At 44.7% G+C, this 18,314-nt stretch overlaps 1 protein-coding gene across 9 annotated transcripts in view; it reads left to right on the top strand.

Annotated features, from left to right (window-relative positions):
* SEC31A (SEC31 homolog A, COPII coat complex component) overlaps positions 1-18,314 on the top strand; it is an 80,467-nt gene that overhangs the window by 47,336 nt on the left and 14,817 nt on the right. For 4 of the 9 annotated variants that reach the window (XM_070756946.1, XM_070756951.1, XM_070756947.1 and 1 more), the window contains 5 exons: positions 1-174; positions 2,760-2,933; positions 10,817-10,943; positions 13,275-13,574; positions 18,236-18,274. In XM_070756946.1, the coding sequence (XP_070613047.1) occupies positions 1-174; positions 2,760-2,933; positions 10,817-10,943; positions 13,275-13,574; positions 18,236-18,274 (814 nt within the window). Of the gene's footprint in view, positions 175-2,759; positions 2,934-8,537; positions 8,628-10,816; positions 10,944-13,274; positions 13,575-18,235; positions 18,275-18,314 lie in introns of all 9 variants that reach the window. The other 5 variants (XM_070756953.1, XM_070756948.1, XM_070756954.1 and 2 more) reach the window with 2 other exon arrangements.

Genomic DNA, 18,314 nt, shown 5'->3' with positions numbered 1-18,314 from the left:
GATCTCATTGAAAAAGTGGTCATTCTGCGTAAAGCTGTGCAACAGACCCAGGTGGTGGATGCCAACGCTGTCGGGGCCCTGCTGGCTGAAAAGATGAGCCAGTATGCCAACCTTTTGGCTTCCCAAGGCAGCATCGCTGCAGCGTTAGCTTTTCTTCCAGCTAATACCAACCAGGTAAACCGACTTCACTGTACAGTAATACCTCTTTTTACGAACTTAATTGGTTCCGGGAGGAGGTTCGTAAGGCGAAAAGTTCGTAAGACGAAACAATGTTTCCCATAGGAAACAATGTAAAATCAATTAATGCATGCAAGCAACACAAAAAAAATTGCGGAAACGGCGCTCCGCTGGGCGCCACCACCCGGCTGTCACCTTTTGAAACAGCCGGGCGCTTCTCAGCGTTCTCCCGAATGCCGAACCCCGAAGTTCAGCAAAAGATCGGGTTCGGGAGAACGCCAAGAAGCCCCCCAGCTGTTTCAAAAGGTGACAGCTGGGCAGCGGGGCTTCTCGGCGTTCTCCGGAAGTTCGGCAAAAGTTTGGGTTCGGCGTTTGGGTTCAGGAGGCTGCCGAGAAGCCCCGACGCCTGGCTGTCACCTTGCCAGAAGAGTCGCGGAGCTATCGGCCAGTCGGGAGGCTCAAACGGAGGTGGGGAATCCCAATAGGGAATTCCTTGGGCAGAGCTTTGATGTCACGGAGATGTCCTTCCTGGAGTCTATGTTTCGGCTGGCCAGGAAGGACGTCTTTGTAACGTCAAAGCTCCGCCCATGGAATTCCCTATTGGGATTCCCCACTTCCGCTTGAGCCTCCTGACCGGCTGACAGCTCCGCTGCTCTTCTGGCAAGGTGAGAGCCGGGCGGTGGGGCTTCTCGGCGGCCTCCCAAGCCCGAACGCTGAACCCGAACTTTTGTCGAACTTCCGGGTTCGGTGTTTGGGCGGCGGGTTCGTAAGGCGAAAAAAGTTCGTAAGAAGAGACAAAAATTTTCCGAACCCCAGGTTCGTATCTCGAAAAGTTCGTATGACGAGGGGTTCGTATCACGAGATACTACTGTATTTATATTTTCTTTTTCTGCCTTGTACAGGTAGTCCTCGACTTATGACCGCAGTCGAGGCCCAAAATGATGTGGCTAAGTGGGACAATTGCTAAATAAAGTCTGCCCCATTTTACGGCCTTCCTTGCTACAGTTGTTAAGCGAGTCACTGCAGTTAAATTGGCAAACCAATGTAACTTCTAATCTTTTCTCATATTAGTCCATCGTGTGGCATGTCATCATTTTTCCACCACTGTGCGAATGCTAGTCTGGCCGCTGTAGTAATATGTATAACTAGATAAATTTGGGGGTTTTTTTTCAAATTTTGTCTTATGATAACTAAGGGGAAACATTCTGGGGTTTTATCTACCTCTCTGTTGAGGATTTCATCTAGCCAGATTCCTATTTTTTTCCACTATGCCTGGGATTTTTCGCCTTGCCACCATAAGTGGAAGTATGTACCTTGTTCCTTTAGACAATTCCAGCAGGTGGGAGATAATTTATTGTTTACTTTCGCTAATTTTACAGGGGTAATGTGTCAACAAACTCAAACTCAACCCAGACAAGACAGAGTGGCTGTGGGTATTGCCTCCCAAGGACAATTCCATCTGTCCGTCCATTACCCTGGGGGGGGAACTATTGACCCCCTCAGAGAGGGTGCGCAACCTGGACGTCCTCCTCGATCCACAGCTGACATTGGAACATCATCTTTCGGCTGTGGCGAGGAGGGCGTTTGCCCAGGTTCGCCTGGTGCACCAGTTGCGGCCCTATTTGGACAGGGAGTCATTGCTCACAGTCACTCATGTCCTTATCACCTCGAGGTTCAATTACTGCCACGCTCTCTACATGGGGCTACCTTTGAAAAGTGTTCGGAAACTCCAGATCGTGCAGAACGCGGCCGCGAGAGACATCGTGGGGCTTCCCAGATTCTCCCACGTATCTACAACACTCCGTGGCCTGCATTGGATGCTGATCAGTTTCCGGTCACAATTCAAAGTGTTGGTCATGACCTTTAAAGCCCTACATGGCATTGGACCAGAGTACCTCCGGAACCGCCTGCTACTGCACGAATCCCAGCGGCCGATAAGGTCCCACAGAGTTGGCCTTCTCCGGGTCCCGTCGACTAAACAATGTCGTCTGGCGGGCCCCAGGGGAAGAGCCTTCTCTGTGGCGGCCCCGGCCCTCTGGAATCAACTCCCCCCGGAGATTAGAACTGCTCCCACCCTCCTTGTCTTCCGTAAACTACTTAAGACCCACCTATACCGCCAGGCAAGGGGGAATTGAGACATTTTATTTATTTTATTTATTTATTATTTAGATTTGTATGCCGCCCCTCTCCGCAGACTCGGGGTGGCTCACAGCACAACACAACAATTCATAACAAATCCAAATATAATTTAAAATATTTAAAAAAGACATATTTCCCCCAGGCTCTTTATAATTTATGTTTGGTATGTATGTGCTGTTTGGTTTTTAATTATGATAGGGTTTTTAGTTTTTTTTAATATTAGATTGGTGCCAGTATAATATTGTTTTTATCATTGTTGTGAGCCGCCCCGAGACTTCGGAGAGGGGCGGCATACAAATTGTTATTATTATTATTATTATCTGTAATACATTTTGATTAAATTTTCTTTTCTTCTGTGGCTTTTGTGATAACATGAATACACATCCTCTCGATAGATCTGATCGTATGAATGTGCTTAACTGGGTGTTTTTGCCCTTCGCCAGCCCAACATCGTGGTGCTCCGGGAGAGAATCTGTAAAGCACAGGGGGAGCTCCCCAGGGGCCCGGAGGCACCTCCAGCACCCTACGAGAGGCAGCCACAAGCCAAGGGAAGAAGTGGCTCTACTGGTGGCCAGAGGCAGATTCAGCAAAACCCAACTCCGCTGTATTATCAGCAGGTAAAACACCCTTCCAGCTACCACCCATCTGTTGGTGGTTACAGCATTTCAATGTTTCTGCATGATGCTTTGCTCAAAATTACCCCCAAATTGTGCCTTGAAAACTCCTTAAGTAAGAGCTTGTTATCCTACTTTTCAGTTTGGGAAGATGTCCGTTGTCCTCTAGTGCAGTGTTTCCCAACCTTGGCAACTTGAAGATATCCGGACCGATATCTTGGGTGAACAGTGCAGTCAGGCGGTAGGGTGCTTGGCTGCCTAGCTAGAGGTATAACAAGCAGGAAGAGGGTAGTGATTTCTGACAGTCTCAAAATGGGAGAGCAGTGTGGCCGGGCGGCAGGAAAAGCAAGTAGGATGCTTGGCTGCATGGCTAGAGGTATAACAAGCAGGAAGAGGGAGATTGTGATCCCGCTATATAGAGCGCTGGTGAGACCCCATTTGGAAGACTGTGTTCAGTTCTGGAGACCTCACCTACAAAAAGATATTGACAAAATTGAACAGGTCCAAAGACGGGCTACAAGAATGGTGGAAGGTCTTAAGCATAAAACGTATCAGGAAAGACTTAATGAACTCAATCTGTATAGTCTGGAGGACAGAAGGAAAAGGGGGGACATGATCGAAACATTTAAATATATTAAAGGGTTAAATAAGATCCAGGAGGGAAGTGTTTTTAATAGGAAAGTGAACACAAGAACAAGGGGACACAATCTGAGGTTAGTTGGGGGAAAGATCAAAAGCAACATGAGAAAATATTATTTTACTGAAAGAGTAGTAGATCCTTGGAACAAACTTCCAGCAGACGTGGTAGATAAATCCACAGTAACTGAATTTAAACATGCCTGGGATAAACATAGATCTATCCTAAGATAAAATACAGAAAATAGTATACGTAATGCTGGCTGGGGAATTCTGGGAATTGAAGTCCAGATATCTTCAAATTGCCAAGGTTGGGAAACACTGCTCTAGTGCCAGAGATATTTTTGAAAATATTTGCCTGGGAAGCTGCTAGAGGTTTCATGCAGGAGCTAGACAGGGGTTTTACTAATTTGAAAGGCTTTTTGGAATATTGATGTATTTTGGCCCCAGCTAATGTCTGGAAGAACTCTCCCTTCTCCGTTTCTTGCTTTAATTGCCCCTCGGGATCTTCAGTTTTATAATAAAGCCAAATCTCGCGCGGGCGGGCGTCGGGGTCGCAAAACTGCACACGCAGCTCCATACAAATTTAATAAATAATAATTTAATTTTCCCTTCCGGAATGCCGTCCCCCATGGAACCCAATACTGAGCGGATCCATATAAGAGGGAAAACCAGCCTTGTTCCAGCCTCCTTTTATCAGCATATGGCTGCAGGAAGAGCCAACAACTACCTATAATAATAATAATGATTGAAGAGATTATTTGTAGCACAGGATTAAACCGAGAGAATTTTGGTGCTCTCTTCGCTTAGAATTTCTGGCAGACATTTTCATTACCAAACTAGGTAATATCGTCAGTGCTAGTGAAGATAGGGTTTACACTGATGATGTTAGCTAGTTTGGTAATGAAAAGTCTGCAAGGAAGCCACCAAGCTCAGAGAACACTCTTAAGGACCCCACAACCGAATATGATTGTGAGCAATCCTATACTACAACCAAAGTATTGGATTTCAGAAAAACAGATTTCAATAAAATGGGGGAATATTTAAATAATGAATCAAAGGGCAGGGATAAAACGGCAGGAGCAAGCACCCAGTGGGCAGTATTAAAAAAGGCCATCTTAAAAGCCACTGGACTGTATGTAAGGCAAATAACTAAAGGTAAAAGGAAGAAGAAACCGCTATGGTTTAGCAATGATGTGAGGGCTATAGTCAATGAAAAAAAAGGCTGCCTATAGGAGGTATAAAAAATCTGGAAGTATAGCTGATAGAGAGGTGTATAAAATGAGACAGAAGGAGGCGAAACAGATAATATTTGCTGCTAAAGCCTCAAAAGGGGAAGAAATTGCCAAATCTGTAAAGAAGGGGGATAAAACCTTCTTCAGATATATTAGTGATAGGAAGAAGAAAAACTGCGGCATCACAAAGCTTAGTACCGGCAATGATACATACATTGATGGGAATAAGGAGGTCCCTGACCATTTCAATACCTACTTCTGTTCAGTTTTCTCAAAAGACACTTTACAATATAATACTATAGATATAGCATTGCTTCCAGCTGTAGGGATTCAGCTCCAGTGACCTTAGAGGCCAATGTCTTAGAAGAACTTGAACGATCAAAGATAAATAAGGCAATGGGTCCAGATGGCATCCACCCCAGAGTTCTTAAAGAACTCAGATTTGTCATTGCTAACCCCCTGACTGATTTGTTTAACCAATCCCTGTTAACAGGAGATGTTCCTGAGGATTGGAGAATGGCCAGTGTTGTGCCTATCCACAAGAAGGGCAGTAGAGAAGAAGCTGGTAACTACAGGCCAGTTAGCTTGACATCAGTTGCAGTTAAAATGATGGAGACTCTACTCAAAAAGAGGATAAATCAGCACCTAAAAGCCAATAACTTATTGGACTCAAACCAGCATGGCTTTACTGAAGGCAAATCATGTCAGACTAATCTCATTGATTTCTTTGACTATGTCACAAAGGTGTTGGATCAAGGTGGTGCCATGGATATTGCCTATTTGGACTTCCGCAAAACCTTTGATGCGGTTCCATATAAAGAGCTAATAGATAAGTTAGTGAAGATTGGACTTAATCCCTGAATAGTTCAGTGGATTTGCAGCTGGCTGAAGCGTAGACATCAGATGGTTGTTGTTAATGGCGAGTATTCTGAGCAGAGACAGGTTACAAGCGGTGTGCCACAAAGGGTCTGTTCTGGGTCCTATTCTTTTTAATATGTTTGTGAGTGACATAGGGGAAGGTTTGGTAGGGAAGGTTTGCCTATTTGCCGATGACTCTAAAGTGTGCAATAGGGTTGATATTCCTGGAGGCGTCTGTAATATGGCAAATGATTTAGCTTTACTAGATAAATGGTCAAAGCAATGGAAACTGCAGTTTGTTTCCAAATGTAAAATAATGCACCTGGGGAAAAGGAAACCTCAATCTGTGGCAGTTCTGTGTTAGCAAAAACTTCAGACGAGAAGGATTCAGGGGTAGTGATTTCTGACAGTCTCAAAATGGGTGAACAGTGTGGTCAGGCGGTAGGAAAAGCAAGTAGAATGCTTGGCTGCATAGCAACTGTGGTTGGTAAATCCACAGTAACTGAATTTAAACATGCCTGGGATAAACATATATCCATCCTAAGATAAAATACAGGAAATAGTATAAGGGCAGACTAGATGGACCACGAGGTCTTTTTCTGCCGTCAATCTTCTATGTTTCTAATCATTGGTTTTTAAAGGTGGTCTCTAATTAATAGCAGTCCTAAGCCAGCAGAATTTATTTATTATCGATGGAAGTCACCTGGTTGCTGGAATATGGAGAAAGACAAAAAAAAGGGGACAAATAACACATCCTAGATCTGAATGAATGGAATATTCTCATTGAATAGTTTGTTCTGTACAAAGATGAATGTGCTGACAACAAAATGAAATTGATTGTCAATCAGTGTTGCTTCCTAAGTGGACAGTTTGATTTCACAGAAATTTGATTAATTGGAGTTATATTGTGCTGCTTAAGTGTTCCCTTTATTGGATGGCGAAATAAATGTCTGTAAAGGTAAAGTGGACCATCTTTGATGCCCAGAGGCCCCTCTTAATGTATTCTACGAGGCAGAACCTAGAAAGGGTGTTATAGTGATGGAGAATATAGACATTGTGTCATGCAGATAAACAAGTCGGGATATTTTTCCTTACCAGTTTTTGGGTGGGGCAGGATAGGGGATTAGATTTTCTCCTTCTTTAACTGTGCAAAGCCTCATTTAGAGTTAAATAGTAGTGTCCTTGTGCTTCCCACCACAAGATGGAACCAGTGGAATGGCTTGGCTTCAGTGTTGTAGGTGCTCCAACACTGGAGACTTTTAAGAAGAGGCCGGACAGACTGAAATGGCATTGGGTTTCATAGGAGGGTCGCCCAGAAAGTAATGCACCACATTTTTTCCCTTCAACAATTATTTATTGAACACCACGAAACTTACACACCAGAAAGATCCATCACTGAATTTAAACATGCCTGGGATAAACATAGATCCATTGTAAGATAAAATACAGTAAATAGTATAAGGGCAAACTAGATGGATCATTAGGTCTTTTTCTGCCATCAATCTTCTATGTTTCTATGTTTTACCTTTTTTTTTTTTTGACATTAGCAAGACATTCCTCTCTCCCTTCTCTTCGTGTTGTGCATGAAAATTCTAGCTTTGCTGCTTACTCTTTGTCAGTGGAGAAAAATGTATGAGCTGCTAAACAGTATCAACGTCTAGCCCATTGATGGCGAACCTATGGCGCGGGTGCCACAGGTGCCCTGCGGAGCCATATCTGCTGGCACGCGAGCCGTTGCCCTAGCTCAGCTCCAACGTGCATGTGTGTGCCGGCCAGCTGATTTTTGGCTCACACAGAGGGGCTGGGAGGGTGTTTTTGGCTTCCAGAGAGCCTCCAGGAGGATGGGGGAGGACGTTTTTACCCTCCCCTGGCTCCAGGGAAGCCTTTGGAGCCTGGGGAGGATAGTTTATAGTTTAGTTATAGATTATTATTATTATTATTATTATTATTATTATTATTATTATTTATTGTTGTTGTTATTGTTATTATTGTTATTACTATTTATTAGATTTGAATGCCGCCCCTCTCCAAAGACTCGGGGCGGCTCACAGCACAGCAGTAATACAATATATTACAAATCTAATAATAAAAAAATTAAATCCATTTAAAAGACATTAATAACATAATAAAACCCCTAACTATGCAGTCACACACATTCAACCTAATCTATCATGCAGTAAGGCCAAAAACATAATCAAAAGGGGGAAAGATGGTAATTATCCCCACGCCTGGCGACAAAAGTGGGTCTTCAGCATTTTACGGAAGGCGAGGAGGGTGGGGGCTATTCGAATCTCTGCAGGGAGTTGATTCCAGAGGGCTGGGGCCGCCACAGAGAAGGCTCTTCCCCTGGGTCCCGCCAGCCGACATTGTTTTGTCGACGGGACCCGGAGAAGGCCAACTCCATGGGACCTAATCGGCTGAAACACAACTGTACTGGGCCCACCAGATGTTGGGAAACAGGCAATTTCTGGCCTCCGGGGTTTGGGGAAAACTGTTTTCGCCCTCCCCAGGCATTGAATTATGGGTGTGGGCACTCGCGGATGCGCGGTAGCGCCCCCGCACACTCTTTCGGCACCCAAAGAAAAAAAGGTTCGCCATCCCTGGTCTATCCCTTGTAGCATGAATATTTACTCTTAAGAGTTGGCAGTTCTGGTAAATATTAGCTACTTGCTGGTATATTTAGTCCCGCTCTTCGTTTTCCTGTTGCTGTTCCCTTCCTTGCATGGACGATAGGGGTCTTCTACCGATTATTGTAAACGACTGGAAAATGCGTTGATTCCTAAGCAGCCTGTCTGTCTGAAACGCTTTGGCTTGTCACTTCCTTTTATTTTTATTTATTTTTATTTTTCCATGATTGGTATCTCTCTGTTCAATTCAGGTTAGAATTGCCCCTACTGTTACTACCTGGAGTAACAAAACCCCCACTGCCCTTCCCAGCATTCCTGCAGCCTCTCCCTCTGAGACACAGGTATAACATTCATTATTCCTCTTTGAGCAGAAATCTGCTCTCGCTCTGTAGACCTCACGCCACGTTTTTCCTTTTTTTTGTTAACAATCCCCGATGAGGGGGCCGTTCGCCTGGTGCACCAGTTGCGACCCTATTTGGACCGGGAGTCTCTACTCACAGTCACTCATGCCCTCATCACCTCGAGGCTCGACTACTAAAACGCTCTCTGCGTGGGGCTACCTTTGAAAAGTTCGGAAACTTCAGATCGTGCAGAATGCAGCTGCGAGAGCAATCATGGGCTTTCCCAAATATGCCCATGTTACTCCAACACTCCGCAGTCTGCATTGGTTGCCGATCAGTTTCCGGTGACAATTCAAAGTGTTGGTCATCACCTATAAAGCCCTTCATGGCACCGGGCCAGAATATCTCAGGGACCGCCTTCTGCCCCACGAATCCCAGCGACCAGTTAGGTCCCACAGAGTTGATCTTCTCCGGGTCCCGTCAACCAAACAATGTCGCTTGGTGGGACCCAGACGAAGAGTCTTCTCTGTGGCGGCCCCGCCCCTCTGGAACCAACTCCCCCCAGAGATTAGAATTGCCCCCACCCTCCTTGCCTTTCGTAAGCTGCTTAAAACCCACCTCTGCCGCCAGGCGTGGGGGAACTAAGATGCACTTTCCCCCTAGGCCTTCACAATTTTATGTATGGTATGTTTGTATGTATGACTGTTTTTTATATAATGGGTTTTTAACTGTTTTTTTAGTATTGGATTTTGTTGTACTGTTTTACTGCTGTTGTTAGCCGCCCCGAGTCTGCGGAGAGGGGCGGCATACAAATCCAATAAATAAATAAATAAATGCATTCTTGGCCACCTGGGAAGCGGTTTCAGACTTTAGGCTCAGCCTGGTTTTCTCTCCCCATCGTTCATCTCCCAAATATTGCTCTGGGTTTTTTTAAAAAAATCACTTGCTGAATGTCAAGATGGATCGATGGATTTGGAGATCAACTAACCACATCACTACCACCACCACCGCCGGGGTTTTTAATTTGTGTCCCCGAAAAGATCCTGAATTATCTTGTCATCCTTTCCCAATCCCCCCCCTCCAGATTGCTTGAAATGGGTTTGTTTGTTTGTTTGTTTGTTTGTTTGTTTGTTTATTAAATTTGTATGCCGCCCCTCTCCGTAGACTCGGGGCGGCTCACAACAGTAATAGAAAAAACAATCTAGAATACAAACCTAATAATTAAAACTAAAACCCCATAATTTAAAAAAAACCATGCACATAACATACCATACATAAACAATATAGGCCCGGGGAAGTTATATCAGTTCCCCCATGCCTGACGACAGAGGTGGGTTTTAAGGAGTTTGCGAAAGGCAAGGAGGGTGGGGGCAGTTCTAATCTCAGTGGGGGAGCTGGTTCCAGAGGGTCGGGGCCGCCACAGAGAAGGCTCTTCCCCTGGGACCCGCCAAACGACATTGTTTAGTCGACGGGACCCGGAGAAGGGTTCCCCATTTATAAAATGGTTCCCTGCTTATAAAAGTCTTCCAACGGATCAATTTCCTCCTCCTTGGCCAACACAGTAAATCAATTCGAAATGTATTCGCTAACGTCGTGGCTGGAGTCTGCATAGCTTCAAGGCAGGATTAGACAGATTCATGGATGCCAAGTGTATCGGTAGTTATTGACACTGATGTCCAAGTGCCGCCTCTATGTTGGTTGAGGCAGGCAGGGTTCCCTTGGGTCCCATTTGTTGGAGGTCAAGGGAAAGGGAGGGTCCTGACTTCTCCTTCTGCTCAAGATCCCCATGGACAATTGGTGGGCCACTGTGGGACACAGAATGCTGGACTCGATGGGCTTTGGCCCAATTCAGCAGGGCTCTCCTTATGTTCTTATGAGACTATAAGCTTCTTGGCAAATCACATTTGAATGCTTTAGATCAAAGGTCTCAAACCTTGGCAACTTTGCGACTTGTGGACTTGGACTCCTGGAATTCCTCAGCCAGCTTAAAGTCCACAAATCGTAAAAGTGGCCAAGCTTGTAGACCCCTGCTACAGATTCAAAACCCTTGTCATAACGCAATAGTAGAAAAGAACAATGTGTGAGCTGAGACCAGGGCATTTCATTTCCACGACAGGTGGTCTGCTGTGCTAAGTCCTCAAGACGTAAACTTCTCTGTTTCTCGCTCCCTTCTCCCATTTCTTCTCCAGAGAGAAAATCTACCTCCTGCTCCTCCTCCAGGGTTTATTATGCCAACGGACATGAACCCCCATATGCCACCGCCTCAGCCTGCCCATCCTGATTACAACATGTACACGAGACCACCGGCCCCACAACGTAAGTAGCTGCCATCTTCTCTCTGGACCTCCTATGCTGGATTCCTTAAAATGACTCGGCAAATATAGGATAATCCAGTGTTTTTCAACCAGTGTGCCGCGGGACATGGTCAGGTGTGCCGTGAGCCCGGCCCGGCTGGAGCTTCCCTGGCGGTGACGGCAAGTGAGCTTTTGGGGCCCGGTGGGAGGGTGCTGGCCACTGTTGCTTCTAAGCTGCGTGGGCGTGCGCCCACACAGCCATTAGGAACACCCCCACCCCCCGCAGAAACTTTTGAAGTGGCGCAAAGCCACACAGTCCCAAATCGCTCCCTTCTCCGGCCAGCAAAGCCGGCTGCCCAGGAAAGCACCGCGTTTGAAAAGCACACCGCTTTCCCAGGCAGCCGGCCTCCTGGCCGGAGAAGCGAGCAATCAGGGACTGCGTGGCTTTGCGCCGTGACGACAACAACGGTGCCGTGGCAGCCTTCAAGGGCTGCCCTTCGTGGCGCCCCACCACCCGTTCCTGCAGGTAGAAGTCGGGGGCGCTACCGGGAGGCGGAGGCAGCGCGTGGCCGGGGACTGAGCGCCGGGGACGCCTGGGAGGGCAGAGGGGTGGATGTGGCTGTTGCCTCTTAGCTGCAGAGCCGGATGGGGGCGGAGGCGAAGGCGACGGCGGAGTCCGATCTGGGGCCATGCCAGGCCGCTGATCCAGGGGGCTGTGGACCGGCAAGCCGCCCTCCACTCTCTCTTTCTCTCTCTGTTGCCAGCGTGGTGTACGAGAGAGAAAGACAGAGAGAAAAAAAGGAGGAGAGAGAGAAAGCAAGAGAGAGAGAAAGAGAGAGAGGGAAAGCAAGAGAGAGAGAGAAAGCAAGGGAGAAAGAGAGAGAAAGAAAGAGAGAAAGAGAGAGAGAAAGTGTGTGAGAGAGAAAGCAAGAGAGAATAAAAGAGAGATAGAAAGAGAGATAGAGAAAGAGTGAAAGAGAGAAAATGCAAGAGAGAGAGAAAAAGCAAGAAAGAGGGGGGGAAGGAGGGAGAGAGAAAGAGCAAAAAAGAGAGAAAGAAAGAAAGAGGGATGGAGAGAGGGGGGAAGAAAGAGGGAGGGAGAGAGAAATAGGGCGAAAGGGAGGAAGAGAGGGGGGTTTTGTCCAAACTTTTTTCTGGAAGTTGAAGTCCACAAATTCACAATTTTGTGAATTCTGGGAGTTGAAGTCCACCAATTATGCTGGCTGGAGAATTCTGGGAGTTGAAGTCCACAAGTTCACAATTCTGAGAATTCTAGGAGTTGAAATTGTAAAATGGGGAAAAATTCGCTTAACAAATTTCTCACTTAACAACATAAATTGAAGCTCAATCGTGGTCGTAAATTGAGGACTACCTGTACTTATAAGTCACTTTTGCTTATTTGACCCCTATAACAATAATTAAGTGCTGTATCTTATGATTCTTGACAAATGTATATTTTCTTTTATGTACACTGAGAGCATCTGCACCAAGGACAAATTCCTTGTGTGTCCAATCACACTTGGCCAATAAAGAATTCTATCCTATTCCATTCCATTCTGTTCCATTCTTATTGCTTCTCTTCTATCTCTTTTCTTCTATTTTATCTTATCTTCTCTTTTGTTCTATCTTCTCTTCTATCTTTTTCCGGTGTTGTCATGACTTTAAATGGTGACTAGGCAAAAAGGAGTGAACCGAAGATTACCTATCATATTAAAGGTATAACAAGCAGGAAGAGGGAGATTGTGATCCCCTTATATAGAGCGCTGGTGAGACCACATTTGGAAGACTGTTCAGTTCTGGAGACCTCACCTACAAAAAGATATTGACAAAATTGAACGGGTCCAAAGACGGGCTACAAGAATGGTGGAAGGTCTTAAGCATAAAACGTATCAGGAAAGACTTCATGAACTCAATCTGTATAGTCTGGAGGACAGAAGGAAAAGCGGGGACATGATCGAAACATTTCAATATGTTAAAGGGTTAAATAAGGTCCAGGAGGGAAGTGTTTTTAATAGGAAAGTGAACACAAGAACAAAGGGACACAATCTGAAGTTAGTTGGGGGAAAGATCAAAAGCAACGTGAGAAAATATTATTTCACTGAAAGAGTAGTAGATCCTTGGAACAAACTTCCAGCAGACGTGGTTGGTAAATCCACAGTAACTGAATTTAAACATGCCTGGGATAAACATAGATCCATCGTAAGATAAAATACAGGAAATAGTATAAGGGCAGACTAGATGGACCATGGGGTCTTTTTCTGCCGTCAGTCTTCTATGCTTCTATATTTCTATGTTGCAAATAGTAGTTGTGAGTGTTTCTTACTAACGTCCTTCTTTTTCTTCTCCAATGTAGCTTGTCAGCCAACCCAGCCGTATTCTTTCCGACCGTCGCTCTATCAGCCGCAACAGCCTCCTCTTGCTCCTCCTACTTCGACCGCCTACTCTACCTCTAACCCCCCTTACATGCCCTCTAACCCTGCAGTTGCCATGCCTCCCCCGTTATACCCCTCCCCAACCCAGGCCTCTCCGACCAGCTTGCACCCAAGTTCTCTTCCTCCCCCTCCCCCTACTACCGGTGCCTCCTTCCAGCATGGCCAGCCAGGAGCGCCTCCATCTTCTCTGCCATCGTACGCGTTGCCTCCTGGACTGACAGGTACAGAGACCGCGAACAGCCAGTTGGCTGTTCCCCAAAGGACAGGTTTTGCGCTGAAAAGGGCTACAGGGGTCATTTGCATTGCATTTTGAGACGGGGTGCCTTTTATATCCTTCTTTATTAATGTTGCATGTGTCTTGTCTTGTGGTTTGACACACAGCATGCGAGGCGCATTTGACAACGGCCTGTCCCTCTTCGCACACCACCTAACACTTGCTAATATCCTGTTCAGAGCAATTAAGACAATGGATTTGGGGGCCCTCTTAAGCTAGGGTGCAGTTGGCATTCCTCCCTGTTTGTTTTTTATTTATTTGTTTACTTGTTTACTTATTTATTTGTTTATTTGTTTGCTTACCTACTTGTTTATTTATTTGTTTGTTTATTCATTCATTTATTTGTTTACTTGTTTATTTATTTGTTTGTTTATTTGTTTACTTACCTACTTGTTTGTTTATTTATTTGTTTGTTTATTCATTCATTCATTCATTCATTCTTATATTTATTTATTTATTATTGATTGATTGATTGATTGATTGTATTTGTATGCCGCCCCTCTCCGCAGACTCGGGGCGGCTAACAACAATGGTAGGGCTGTCAAACTGGATTTTTTTTTGAGGGCCAGATCAGAGATTCTTCTTCACGGGCTGAAGGAAGGTGGGAAATGAGACAAGACGGGTGCCTCCTGCAGCACCCTGCCTGCCAAAACGGGGCATGGGAGCACGCCCCCCACCCATGCCTCGTTTTTTGCCTGTCTGGCCTCTAACAGCACTCTGCCGATCAAAAATAACCTGTTTTTGACCAGCAGAGTGCTGTTGGAGGTAGGGCAGACCGAAAACGGGCCACGCAGGGGCCTTGGGAGACCCTTGCTTTATATCTAAAATAATTTTTTATTTATTTATTTATTTATTTTTTATTGATTGATTGATTGATTGGATTTGTATGCCGCCCCTCTCCGGAGACTCGGGGCGGCTAACAGCAACAATAAAGCAGTGTACAATAGTAGTCTGATGTTAGAAACAATTAAAAACCCATTAATATAAAAAACCAAACATACATACATACATACCATGCATAGAATTGTAAAGGCCTAGGGGGAAGAGGGTCTCAATTCCCCCATGCCTGATGGCAGAGGTGGGTTTTAAGCAGCTTACGAAAGGCAAGGAGGGTGGGGGCAATTCTAATCTTTGGGGGGAGTTAGTTCCAGAGGGCCGGGGCCGCCACAGAGAAGGCTCTTCCCCTGGGTCCCGCCAAACGACATTCTTTAGTTGACGGGACCCGGAGAAGATCCACTCTGTGGGACCTAACTGGTCGCTGGGATTTTTACCCTTACATATAGTTATTCCAGCTAAACCATAAGCGCTTCATAGTTTAAGTAGAAACGTATGACAAATGCATCAATATGTTGCAATATATGACATTTTAAAAATGTACTTTTAAAAGTTCTTTACTTTTTTGGGAAGAAGGGAGGAAGTGAAAATGCGTGCACTTGAAACAAAAGGGAGAGGACCAACCCACCCATCCCCTCTCTCTATTATTATTATTTTATTTTTATTTATTATTATTATTTATTATTTGCAAAGTAAACATACACAGGCATAGAAAAATTTCAAGAGTGGTTTTTGGGATGTTCTGCTTTTGTGGCCATACCACAATGCCGAAAGTACATTTTAAAAGCTTTCAAAGCTCAATGAATGACTGCAATTGGAAATGGATATGAAGCCTGGGGCCACAGCTGTTTACTTTGAAGGAAAGACCAATTTAGCCCCATGGCTTGTTTTTGGCTGGCAGAATGCTACAGCAGGCTGGGGAGGCCAAAAAAGTGCCACGTAAGGGCCCTATGTGCCTCTCCCATGGCCCATTTTGGCCAGTAGAGGCACCGTGGGCCGGTCCTTTGATATTTCCAGGCTGTCCGCATGGGTCAGTTTTAAGCACCCTACGAGCTGGATGCGGCTAGTGGGCCCTGAGTTTGACACCCCTGCTTTATGAGATACTTAGGAAAAGCAGCTTCCGTTAACATTTATGGGTTAAAAGGCACCATACAATTGTTCAGCAAAAGACAGCCAGCCTGGTTTTGCCTGTCAGAAGGAGTAGGCAGCTGTGAATCCACAGCTTGTAGGAGCCACAAGCTGTTTGGTTCAAGAGACTGGGAAAGACGAGAATCTGGCTTGGTCTATTTTGATCCCGTCCCAGGCTTGTTTAGCTATTGTTTGCAATCTGTGGCTCACCAGCCATGAATCCTGGCTGTGACATTAGCATGCTGCTCTTTTTATTTACTGACATGTTTATTCCTTCGAAGAGGTTTGGAGCACTGTATTTTTCGGAGTATAAGACGCATCAGGAAAGACTTAATGAACTCAATCTGTATAGTCTGGAGGACAGAAGGAAAAGGGGGGACATGATCGAAACATTTAAATATGTTAAAGGGTTAAATAAGGTTCAGGACAGAAGTGTTTTTAATAGGAAAGTGAACACAAGAACAAGGGGACACAATCTGAAGTTAGTTGGGGGAAAGATCAAAAGCAACATGAGAAAATATTATTTGACTGAAAGAGTAGTAGATCCTTGGAACAAACTTCCAGCAGACGTGGTAGATAAATCCACAGGAACTGAATTTAAACATGCCTGGGATAAACATAGATCCATCCTAAGATAAAATACAGAAAATAGTATAAGGGCAGACTAGATGGACCATGAGGTCTTTTTCTGCCGTCAGTCTTCTAGGTTTCTATGTTTCTATCTTGGTTTTGGGGGAAGAAAAGAGGGGGGGAAATTAATCTGCCTACCAGATATTCATCTCGCTAGCCCTTACTCTGGTCAGCCTCAGCACATTAGTTTGCTGATTTTGAGCCCATGTGCTTGCTTTTGATCCCCCGGTGTGGGATAAAAAGCAGTTTCTAAAACACTTCGCTTCTCTCTTCAGAGAGCAAAACAAGAAAAGCAGGCAAAGGGAAGATCCTCCGTAAGCAAAGCTTTGGAAGATCACGTCACTCCTTAGAACACTGTTTCTCAAATAGTGGGGCAGGCAATCCCTGGGGGGGCGGGGAGCAAAGCTGGGGGGGGGGGGCATGTGGAGTAGGGGGGGTTTGCACCGAAGAATAGCACACAGCAGAGAGCCGGAGATATGAAGTGCCTATAACAAACCTTAAGAAAAATATTTAACAGGGATGAAAAGAAAGGAGGAGAGAGACGGAGATCACGAGACAAACAAATCTCCCCAAAGCTAAGATGAGGAAATATGGCAAAGCATATGTAGCGCTTGGTTTCACTGACTACGCTGGGAGCAGTGTTCCCTCTAAATTTTTTGGGGGGTGGGCGGAAAAGTATAGTGTCTGGGCGGCACAGAAATATTAAATAAATAAATAAATAAACAAATAAAAACCCCACCCTGTTTTGCCTCAGAGAATTTCAAAATAAAATACTGTACTGTGTGTCTATAACAGTGAGCTCATAATAGGGCAACTCTATCAATATCAAAATGCCACTTAAATAGTTGAGCTAGTTTCAAACTAGATTTTGATTTTCTTTCTCTCTTCCTTACTCCCATTCTTTTTCTTTCTCTTTTCCTTCCTCTCTTTTTTCTATCTGTTTCTCTCTCTTCCTCTCTTCCTCTCTCTCTCCTTCCCTCTCACTCTTTCCCTCTCGGCTTCTGGGCAGGTTTGGAAAACTCTGAGTTGATGATGATTTTTAAGTGAGCGATTGCTCACTGCTCAGCTTAGAGGGAACTATGATAGGGAGTAGGGTTTTTTTGCACCAAACAATACTGCATAGCAGAGAGCCGGAGATATGAAGTGCCTATAACAAACCTTAAGAGACACCATGGAAAAATATTTAACAGGGATGAAAAGAAAGGAGGAGAGAGACAGAGATCATGAGACAAATTATAATCCCACCTTTTAACTATGAAAGCCGGTTGGGTGATTTTGGGCCAGTTTTTCTCAATCCGACTCACTTCACAAGGTTGTGTTGATATGAGTCAACTAGGAAGAAGGTTGGATATGTCTGCTGCCTTGAGTTATTTGTAAAAATAATAAAGGCAAGAACATAAATAAAGAAATTTTAAAAAATCCCCCAGCCAGCGTTATCAGCGGCACATCTGGAGGAGTGGGAATTTTACTACCAGTAACAAAGCCTCAAGTATCTGCAGAGTGAAAGGTTTCAGAAGCCAGACTGTAGCGCAGGGAGTAAAATCTACATAAGCATTCTTTCAAAATTCAATCACGTCTGTGCTCATTTTAGCGCACTCTCCTGCCCGTCCCCATTTCAGTAATAAGAAATAGACGTCACTCGTTCTATTATGCATCTTACAACAAAGCATAATTTCATTAACTGGGTGGTGGTGGTGTTTTTAAATTGAGCTACTGTATAAATAATGGATTCAGGCTAGATTTGAGCCATAAACCAAGCTTTCTAATCTAATCCAAGTCAATGAGTTGGCACGACATTGTTAAACCACGAATAAGGAATCCTTGTTATGGCTTAGATTAGAGCATTATGTACATTCATTGCATATTTTTGACGAAATTGCGGGGCCGAATGTGCAGAACGTGTTTACTTGCATCTTCAAAGTACAAAGCTTTTTTCAAAAAAAAGAAAAGTCGAATAATCGTTCATAATATATAGTTTAAAATATCTTCTAAGCTGTTTTTGTATTTTACCTGCAGAATATTATTATTTACAAGACCAAGACCGTTTCCTGCCAGGTGAATTATATTGTAAAATAAATGCAACAAAAGGATCTAA

Source organism: Erythrolamprus reginae, chromosome 7, assembly GCF_031021105.1.
Source record: "Erythrolamprus reginae isolate rEryReg1 chromosome 7, rEryReg1.hap1, whole genome shotgun sequence".
Classification (NCBI taxonomy): Eukaryota; Metazoa; Chordata; class Lepidosauria; order Squamata; family Dipsadidae; genus Erythrolamprus; species Erythrolamprus reginae.
The sequence above is the reverse complement of the archived record's forward strand: the minus strand, read 5'-3'. Positions and strand labels throughout refer to the sequence as shown.